Here is a 10,905-nt window from a genome sequence, read left to right on the forward strand (position 1 = left end):
TAACAATTTATATACTTAAAATATTACATATATACTTACAATGTATACCAAATATAATCACAATATACTATTTATTATAATAATATACTTACATTAAATTATATATACGAACAATGTATACCAAATATTCTCATAATATATTATCTATTATAATGAAATACTTACATTATATTATATCTATACTTATGATGTATACCAAATATACTCACAATATACTATCTATTATAATGATATACTTACATATATATGTACAATATATACCAAATATAATCACAATATACTATCTATTATAATGATGTGCTTACATTATATTATATATACTTATAACGTATACCAAAAATACTCACAATATACTGTCTATTATTCTATTAAAGTGATATAGTTACATTATACTATATATACTTATAATGTACACCAAATATACTCACAATATACTATCTATTGTTCTATTATAGTGATATAGTTACATTATACTATATATACTTACAATGTATACTTAATATACTCACAATATACTATATATTATTCTATTATAGTTACATTATACTATATATACTTACAATGTATATCTAATACACTAACAATATACTATCTATTATAGTGATATAGTTACATTATACTATATATACTTACAATGTATACAAAATATACTCACAATGCATCTGATCATCGAGCGACACAGGTATACTCTTTCCTTTTATCCACTATCTATTATTCTATTATAGTTACATTACACTATATATACTTACAATGTATACCAAATATATTCACAATATATTATCTATTATTCTATTATAGTTACATTATACTGTATAGAGAAAATTTCATATATGGCAAACTTTTTAAGCATAATTACTCCATATGAGTATAGTTTTCTCAATTACTTATAATGACAAACATAAATTTGTCATTATATATCTATTACACAATATACTATCTATTATTCTATTATAGTTACATTATACTATATAGAGAAAATTTCATATATGGCAAACCTTTTAAGCATAATTACTCCATATGAATATAGTTTCCATAATTACTTCTAATGACAAACATAAATTTTTCATTATATATCTTGTTGATTAACCACCGCCACTGCTACTCTTAAAAAATTGAATAAATATACTACTTCATTCTTCTTTTTTTAATTATCATGATAAGATTTTAAAAAATCATTGCGACTACCTTTTGTTTTGTTCCTTTTGTTCTGTTTCGTTTCCTTTTTATAAGAATCAACTGAACACCTATTGTTGTTCTCATTCATTCGCCATTGATTTGCAAGAAGAAGCTCAAATCAGTTCATATGAATCTTCAAATTATCGCCTTGCACACAAAGTGTTTGACGAAAATCTTCAGAGAATTTCTTTGAACAATAACTTGCTATTTAAGTATTTTCGTAACGTTTACTTTTCACTTCTAGTGTTTTTTGGTGGCAACCAGGTTCATTTCAACTGGAGTTGGTACCTCCGATTTCTATATCTTTCCATATCTATTCTTTGCTCATACAGTTGTAGTTACATTTTGCTGACTTTAGACCTTTGAATAATTTATTAGTTCATACGTATTTTCGTGGCTTTGGGTAGTGATGGTAGACTAGGGTCATGTTCTTGCTCAGGGAAGGGATGGGGACAGAGACAAGGGTAAGGAGGGGTAAGTGGGTTAAAAGTGTGTCTAGACTGAGAGTAAGTTCTTGAAACATTGGAACGTTAACGGGAATATCCATAGAGCTAGTTAAGATTCTAAAGAAGAGGAAGATTAACATAGCTTGTGTCCAAGAGACCAAATGGGTAGGTTCTAAAGTTAAGGAGCTAGACGGGTATAAGTTTTGGTTCTCTGATAGATCAAAGTATAGGAATGGGGTATGCATTTTAGTAGACAGTGATTTAAGGGATCAGGTGGTGGAGGTTAGGAGAGTCACTAATAGGATGATGTCGATTAAGGTGGTCGTTGAAGAGATCACGTTGAACATTATTAGTGTTTATGCGCCCCAAGCGAGCTTAGGCAAGGAGGATAAAAGACGTTTTTGGAAGGATTTGGACCAGTTAGTAGGAGGCACTTTTCATGGGAGGGGATTTCAATGGGCATATCGGGTCTATTTTGGGATGATATGATGATGTGCATGGAGGCTTTGGCTTCGGGGACAAAAATGGAGGAGTAGTTTAACTTTTGGATTTTGCAAGAGCTTTTGAGTTGGTGATAGCCAATTCGAGTTTCCCAAAGAAGGAGGACCACTTGGTAACCTTCCATAGTTCAGTGGCTAAGACTTAGATAGATTTTTTACTCCTTAGGAAGGATGATAAAGGTTTGTGCAAAGACTATAAGGTCATTCCTATCGACAATCTTACGACCCGACATAAGCTCTTGGTGATGGATTTAGGGATCAAGATGATGAGGAAGAAGAGGGTCGGGGATGACCGACCTAGGATTAGAGAGGGTAGTTTGACCACGGCTAATGCTCTGGAGATCGGAGAGAAATTGAAGGATATGGGGGCTTGGGATAGTAGTGGAGATGCGAACAGTATGTGGATAGGAAGGCTAGTTGTATTAGGATTGTAGCAAGGTAAGTTTTGGGAGTCTCGACAGGCAGTCGTGGTCGGCATCGAGGGGACTGGTAGTGGAATGGAGAAGTGCAAGGAAAGATGGAAGAAAAGAAGATGGCGTATGCGAAGTTGATAGAAAGCAAGGATGAGGTGGAGAAGTGGACGAATAGGGAACTTTATAAGATAGCGAGGAAGGAGGCGAAGTCGGTGGTTTCGATGAAAAAAACGACAGCTTTTGAATGCCTTTATATTAAACTAGAAAAGAAAGGCGGGGATAGGAAATTGTTCAGGATAGCCAGGGCGCGGGAGAGAAGGGCACGCGATGTGGATCAAGTAAAGTGCATTAAGGACGAGCATGGAAAAGACATGGTAGAGGAGACCCTCATTAAACAGTTATAACATTCATACTTCCATAAACTCTTGAATGAAGAAGGGTACAGAGAGATTGTGTTAGGAGATTTGGAACATACAGGGAGGCGTCACGATTTTGGGTGTTGCAGGAGTATTACAGTCGAAGAGGTTAAGGGTGTTGTACGTAGGATGCACTAGGGAAGAGAGACCGGACCTGACGAGATTCCTGGAGAATTTTAGAAGAGCGCGAGCTCGGTAGGATTGGAGTAGCTAACTAGATTATTTAATGTCATCTTTAAGACGGCAACGATGCCCGAAGAATGGAGGTCGGGCGTAATGTTATTTATTGTTTATTTATATTTAGTCGGGTTAAAATAATTTATATACTTATGTTATTTATGCTTGCTTAGATATTAATTTTAATTTATTTTAACTTAATTAGATTTTTCCAAAGATAAATCAATTCATGGTAATTTACTCTTTAAATAATTTTTTACCTTTACTTAGTCATTTGATAAACTTTTACTTTTTTTTATATACATGTATATTATTTTCAATGTTTAAGTTTGATCATTTTTTTCAAAAAAATAATTTTAAAATCTTCATTTCCTTTCAAATTAATATTTTCAAAAGTTAGTCAAATAATCTTTCAAATCGTCGGATAACAGTGCGTTAGCGGCTACTTTGAATGCTTAACACCCTCTCAAAGTGGAAATAAGAACCTCGTACCTTTTCTCTGAATTTTTAAGACTTAAATTTGTTAGGGTCTTTTAAATTATGTTTTCTTAATTTCTTTAAAAAACTAAGTGGCGATTCTTCTATTCTAAAATTGATTTTTTTTCTAAAAAGTTGAAATTAATTTTAAACGGTCTTTTTCCAACATAACATAAACAATAAAGAAAGATCGGTTATATAAGCTAAAATATTACAAACAGCAGGACAATAAGCATCAGAAAATTCAACGGTGGCCGCATAATTTTTTTCTAAAAAAATAACAACACCATTAATTTTAGTTCAATCAGATTTTTGCAACATGACTTCCCGGAAAATTTATATGCATATTGATTAAAAGTTGTAGTTATAGGGGCTCTATAAATATTGCAAGTCGTTAAAAAATCATAATTAGAATTTCACCTAGTCTCAATTTCTTCGGGCATTAATCTTGGTCTAAGATTATTTTCCTCACATTTTCTTTTAAATTCTTTAAGTTTAGTTTTTCTATTATTTACTTGAATAAAATCAACTGCATGCCTAACTTTTTTCATTATTGGCTCAAAAAAATAAATATCATCTTTTATAATTAAATTATATATATGACAAGCACATTTAATATAAAAAATATCTGCTAAAGGAGGGAAAACTCAGTTTTTAAAGAATTAATAGCAACGGTGTTGTTAGATGCATTATCAAAAGAAATACATAAAACTTAGTGTTCAAGACCATAATATTTTACAACCACTGATATAGAATCAAAATTAAATTGTGCAGTGTGTCTACGGTCTTCATCATATTGAAATGTTAAAATATGATTTTTCATGACAAAATTACTATCTATCCAATGACAAGTAATAGTTAAATAATTATTTTTATTTATAGTACAACCAAGATCAGAAGTAAGTGAAACTCTACATGGAAGATTTGTCAATAACCAACGTAAATAGTATGCATATTGTCTATGCAATCTAAAAATATCTTATCTACAAGTACTTCTAGAAAATACCTTTAAACATGAGATTATAAATTGATTGTATATAATGAATAAAAGTATCAGAAGAAGCAAATGAAAAAAGTAGATAACCCAAAGCTATCATTTTCGCTAACTCTTTATGATCCCTCATTTTATTATACGTGTCAATTAATTTTCCAATCTTTGGGTTTAATCTACCTTCAATTGGTCCAGTAACATTCCTAGGTTGTTGTATTCGTTCTCTCCAACCAGTATGTTCATTATCTAGATATCTAATTAATTGACCCGTCCCACCTTTATTACCCCCGGTCTTATGCCTGAAAATTGTTTGACAAACTTTACATTGAACTTTAGTTATTTCAGCTATTCATTAAAAATAATGTCATACTAAACTAGTTTTTTTTCTTTCTTTTACAGATCGTGGAGGAAGATTACTAGTTTTAAATTGAGCATTACCTATAACAACAGCAGGATTAGTTAGTGTATCATCCTCATCATCATTATTATCTTGTTCTATTTCTACTTCAACTTTATTTGGTTCTTCTATACCATAAGTTTCTTGATATTCATATTCATTCTTATCATGTGCACCTATACCTATTTCTCCAAATTCACTAGGTGGTGCTTCAGGCATACGAGAATAAAATCTACTTGTACTACCTCTACTGTAACCAATTTTTTCTTACTACCACTACTACCTCTGGGACACAAATTTTTAATTTATCCACTATGCAAATAAAAATAATAAAAATTATAAACACAAAAAATAAAATATTTAAATATACAAAAATTAATATACGAAATAAAAATAAGAGAAGGAACGATTATACCAAATTGCCAAAATCAAAGAAAGAATCATAAAATTAATGAAATGTTAAACACTTGAAAGTTGAAAACTTCCACTTGATGTTGTTAATTGCAAAAAATAATAAAAGATTGTTATCACTTTAAGAGAGAATTAAGAAATTGAGACAAAATTAGATTATTGCTGTAGGAAAAAAATAATGAAATGTTATAGGTGTTTATAGAAAAAAATTTGTAAAGATTTTTTTTTTAAAAAAAATGGTCTACTTTCTGAAAAAGTTGCCCAACAGCTGACAACTCTCAAAAATAAAAATAAAAATAAAAATTAATATATCAAGCCGGTCCGGGCCGGTGGATCGAGTACCGGTCTGCTATCGGCTCGGTCTAATCGGTCTAGGACCCAAAATTGACCGAATCTGTCCAAATTTTTTTGGTGGTGGGTCGGTGACCGATCCGCTTCCTACCGTGCCGGACTCCTAGTGGACTGGTCTTAATAGGTCGAAAACCGATCTGATCGATTCATTTGACACCTTTATATGAGCTACAAGAAGCTAATGACCATGAGAAATTGAGAATTACATGAACTAATGGTCATATAAGTTATAAGAACTAATAGTCATCTTCTACCACAACTTATATCCACTAACATATGCACTTAATATTTTATTTTAATAACAAAATATATATACACCAACACTTTTTACCTTCAACTTTAAAATTGTAGATTAGAGTCATCAAGACAACAAATTAAATAATATGCCTTTTCTAATGTCGTAAGCGTTAAAGTGAAAGGTCACATAAAATTATTTGTATGCCAATTTTGGCTGTCTTATATTGTATACTTATAATTATAATTAACACCCTTACTTAAATTTATTAAATTAAAATTGTGTCAAGTTCTTCTCAGACCTCATTTCTCAATAATATCACATAACATGGGTGCTGATATATATATCAAACGTTAATTAGATCATAACTTAAGGAGGGCAATTCCAGAACAACCGGAAAAGGGCTGTTAATTTGTGCATTTAGGAGTCGTTCCATATCTAGTAAGAAGACAATTTATCCATAAATTAATTTATGTATAAGTTATAACGGTTGAAAGCTAGTTATTAAGATTAGTCATGCATGTATAAAATTAATACGATGTTTGGTTTGCAAATTAGAAACCCCCTTGACAAATACTTGTATAAGTTATGAGGGAATTGGTGTATTATCTTATGCATGATAAAATAGATTAACTAATACTCACATAACTAATGTTTACATAATTCTAATCAACCAGCTACCAAACGACCCCTGAGTGTTGACTCATACTCATGTACAAGTCCACGAATTTTAACATATATAGAAAATCTATTACTTGAATAAAGTTCATAAATCAAACAATATATATCTTACACAATCTTTGGAACGCATCCAGACTACATTTATTTTTCAGTACTATAGTATTATATATAAATTGATTACCGCTAAGCTTCAGATGATAGAGGAGGAATACTCTGTTCATTCCTAAAGAAATTTGTTGGATCAAATTTAGTCTTCACTTTCACCAGTCTATCAAAGTTGTTCTTGAAATATTTCACTCCCCAAATTTTTGCTTGTGCATAGCTTGTGTTTCCTTTGTTGTTCACTCCCAAATCAAGATCTCTATAGTTGAAATAAGCAGCTCTAGGAGATTTTGAAACATACTTAGCCATGTATTCATAAAGATTTCGAATCCAAGCTATGTTTCTTTTAGATTCTTCCATTCTCCCCCAATACACCGCATACTCGATCATGAATATATTTCCATCTCTATGAGGGAAAGGAGTTTCAAATTCTAAGATGTCACTCAACTTTCCTCCGTAAGGACTAAACTGTAATTCGGCACCTGAGATTTCGCCTACTGATTGATTGAGTAGTTTCCATAGACCTTCAAGACCATTTATAGAAATTGGACGTTGCACATAGTCTGATTTCCCTTTGAAGAATCCTATTTGATTAGTATTATTCCGATTTAGTAATACATCAAGTGATGTTCCCCTAGGGAAACCGGCAAAGAAGAGTATAGATTCGATCCAACTCATCTCAATGCAATCTTCTTTCATTAATCCTAGTTCCGGGAACCTCTTTTGCATTTCGTGGAGGAGTTCATCTACCCCGCCAACGAACATTGTAGTGAAAAATGCGTAGATACTCCTTTGCCCACCCCCGAATGGAAATTCACTATCTCTCAAGAAGATTCTGAGGAGGAGATTGTTATCAACTTTGTCTGCGATATGTTGCCATTTGTAAACAAGTTGAGTTGCATTTTGTTCCAATGTTCGTCCTACATTGAACACAGTCACCTTTTCTGGAATATCTTGTAGTTTCACCTTCCATGATATAATGAGACCAAAGCTAGTCCCTCCACCTCCTCTAATAGCCCAAAAGAGATCCTCACCCATTGATTTTCGATCCAAGATTCGTCCATTAGCATCGATTAATTTTGCATCAATGATGTTATCAGCAGCAATACCGAATTTTCGTGACATCATGCCATAGCCCCCACCACTAAAGTGTCCACCAACACCTACAACAGGACTAACCCCAGAAACAAAGGCCAATTTTTTACTTTTTTCCGCAATTCTATAGTAAACTTCCCCTAGGGTTGCGCCAGCCTGAATCCAAGCAGTCTTTTTTTGAGTATCAATGGAGATTGATCTTAGGTTTATAAGATCAATAATGACAAAGGGGGTATCCGAAATGTATGAAAGTCCCTCATAGTCATGTCCACCGCTTCGAATTCTAATTTCTAGGTCATGTTTCTTGGAGCAATGTATAGCTGCCTGGATTTGAGATTCATCATTAGGAGTTAAAATAATTGATGGTTTGAAGTGGGAGGTTATCCTTAGGTTATTTGAATAGGAGTTCAAAATGGTAGAATATGATAAATTTTTAGGAGTGTAGATGACTTGTGATATTGAATTTGACGATGAAAGGCATTCAAGAAAGTCATCATGGGTGTTGTTGGCCCATGATGATGAAAGGAAAATTGAGAGAAAAAGAAAGATTGCGCATTTGTTGAAAGTAGTCATAATTGATTATTTGTGGTTTGCAAATTTCGAAGATGAAGAAAATGGAAACTAAGAACTTCTATTTATAGTTTTAGCTAGGGAGGAATTAAAAGAAGTTTAATTAGTGTCAAAACCCTAAGACCACGTGGTATAGGATGATATAGAAAACAAGATAGAATTTTCTTCTATTAGTTGAAAATAGCAAAATTGAACTCTGCATGCAAATTTTTTACGTCCAAGAAATATATATATATATATATATACACATTCCAAAAATTAGTCAATTGTCATGTCTGTTCATACCGAAGATAAATGCACACGCTTCCTCAAGCCTAACTTTATTAGACACGTTCGTTTGTACGTATATGCCGAATTATGTAATATATATTTTAAAATATCATATTTTATGTGGATGTCCAGTTTTCTAGCATTTAATTTCCACACCTTCACAATCTCACCCATGATGATTGTCATATTTATTACAATCTTTTATATGTCTCTATATAACATTATAAATGGAGGCATAAAGTCTTACACTTCATAACTTGGAAGGAAGAAGAGAATTCTATCTTGTTTTTTGTATACTTTTGTTAAAAAATAAATTAACTTGACAAATTAAAAAGAAGAGAGTTAGTGAGAAAAAAAGAGGAAATTACAATGTATTTTATATATATCTGTGTACATTATTCATTGTCAAATCTTTAATAATTTATAGCCAAAGATCAGTTGCCATAGTTGACAAAAGAAAAAGGGGGTGAGGAAAAAGTGGGTATAGAAAAAAGAAAAAAGAAAGAAACAACATCCACAACATTTATTTTCTAACATTTAACTAATTTTTTTGTTCCATATTGTTACTTTTTTGGCCTAGTATTACAATACGTTATCAACATGAGGTGCTCTTTTCTCATCAAGAATGAATGGTAGGTTACTTATATATTGACTTTTATGTTTTGGCCTCCTAATAACTTTTCCGTTGCAGGCATTATCATATACTGTTTCTATCCATCATTAATTATTTGTGCAATTATTCTCTTTTCATATCAAGAATATTCAATGGTAGATACTTATTGACTTTTATGGTATTTTTTTTTCCAAAGTACCTTTGCGTTAGATTATAGTTTTGATGATTTGATAAATTGAGATTTGATATGGGATCTGATCCCTTATTAGAATAGAATTATTTTGTGCAATTGAAAGTTACAGCTGCAAATAGTACACTGTTAGTAACTTTTTTGTGAGTGCTCGAAATGTCCACTGTGGCAGGCCTCTTGGTCAATAGAATTGCTTCAAAAGGATGTGGCCATCCTATATTATGTCACATCTAATAAATGGGCACAAATAAGCTTTCAAGAAATCATCTCATTCACAATCAAAAAGGCAAGAACATTCACTCTCTAGAAATATCAAAGAATTGAACAATGGTTTTTTCATGTTGTCAAAGATTTGAACATTGAAAATAGATGGCTAGTGCCTGATCAAATTGATCAGGTCAAACGAAGGAATAGCAGTGGAGCTTAAGAATGTCATTGTTTGTTGTTTCTGAGTTTTTTTCCTTTGCTCGTTTCATGTAAACCAAGTCCTGATCTATGAAGGAACTTGGTGTTTTGTTTTGAATTATTCTCTTTGTCATTCTGGCATCTATAGCTAGAGTTAACTAGGATGAATTTTTGAAGTCTGAACTAAATTAATCTGAGGGGATTAGTTTAGTAGGCAAAGTTGTTGCTTAGTGGTTGAAGACTCTAGGTTATCATAGTAAGGGGGAAGGGATTAAGAGTTTAATCCTTGAAATTGCAAGAGTTTGTAATCATTGTTGCTCCTTGTTTGATAATGAAATTTCGCTGAAATCCTGTGAGATAGGTCATGATTTTTCCTCCCTTGCAAGAGGATTTTCACGTAAAATACTTGTATTTTTAATTTATGTTCTTTACTGTTCTTGTTGTAGTAAGGGACCAGATCAACTGTTAGTTGTGAGAAGCGTACAAGTCATCACCTTGTTCTAAAACTGTTGTCGAAATCGCTAAATCAATAACTCATTACGATAATTCGATTCAGATTATAGATTTCGATTCGATTTTGAACCGTCCTACTGTCTATCATTAATTATTTGTGCAATTATGCTTTGTTTGTTTTAGAGTTTATAATTTTTGCTATTTGGAGTTTCTTTTTATAGATCGGAAGGTTTGAAAACTGTTCTTGGAAAATGTGATCAATTTTCTTCCACTGTGATTGATATTATTATTGTCAAGATATGTTAAATAATATTCATTATACTTAATTTCATATGTTTTGTTGAAAACTAAATTCACTTTTCCATATAATTATAAAGTGGTAGGACCTTTTAAGTTCAAGGGTGAGTTCGATTGTACTTTGGCTTATCATTGGTTGAGAGTAAGACAGCGGATTAAATCTCATCACATCAAGAGTAAGACATCAAGTTACAATTCTGGTGCACCATAATGATAAGATGTTGGGTTGGATCTCAACG

General features: G+C 32.0%; 1 protein-coding gene across 1 annotated transcript; it reads right to left on the reverse strand.

The window, feature by feature from the left end:
- Positions 1 to 6,592: 6,592 nt before the first annotated feature.
- On the reverse strand, positions 6,593 to 8,457 carry LOC129875237 (tetrahydroberberine oxidase-like). The gene has a single exon (XM_055950687.1). It carries the CDS (start codon positions 8,439 to 8,441, stop codon positions 6,855 to 6,857), a length of 1,587 nt encoding a protein of 528 aa, XP_055806662.1. The 5' UTR covers positions 8,442 to 8,457; the 3' UTR covers positions 6,593 to 6,854.
- Positions 8,458 to 10,905: the final 2,448 nt, after the last annotated feature.

This window comes from Solanum dulcamara, chromosome 11, assembly GCF_947179165.1.
Source record: "Solanum dulcamara chromosome 11, daSolDulc1.2, whole genome shotgun sequence".
NCBI classification, from domain to species: Eukaryota; Viridiplantae; Streptophyta; class Magnoliopsida; order Solanales; family Solanaceae; genus Solanum; species Solanum dulcamara.

Bases quoted from the DNA above. Each gene is read 5' to 3' on its own strand.
- LOC129875237 (XM_055950687.1), bottom strand. From the start codon at position 8,441: ATGACTACTTTCAACAAATGCGCAATCTTTCTTTTTCTCTCAATTTTC.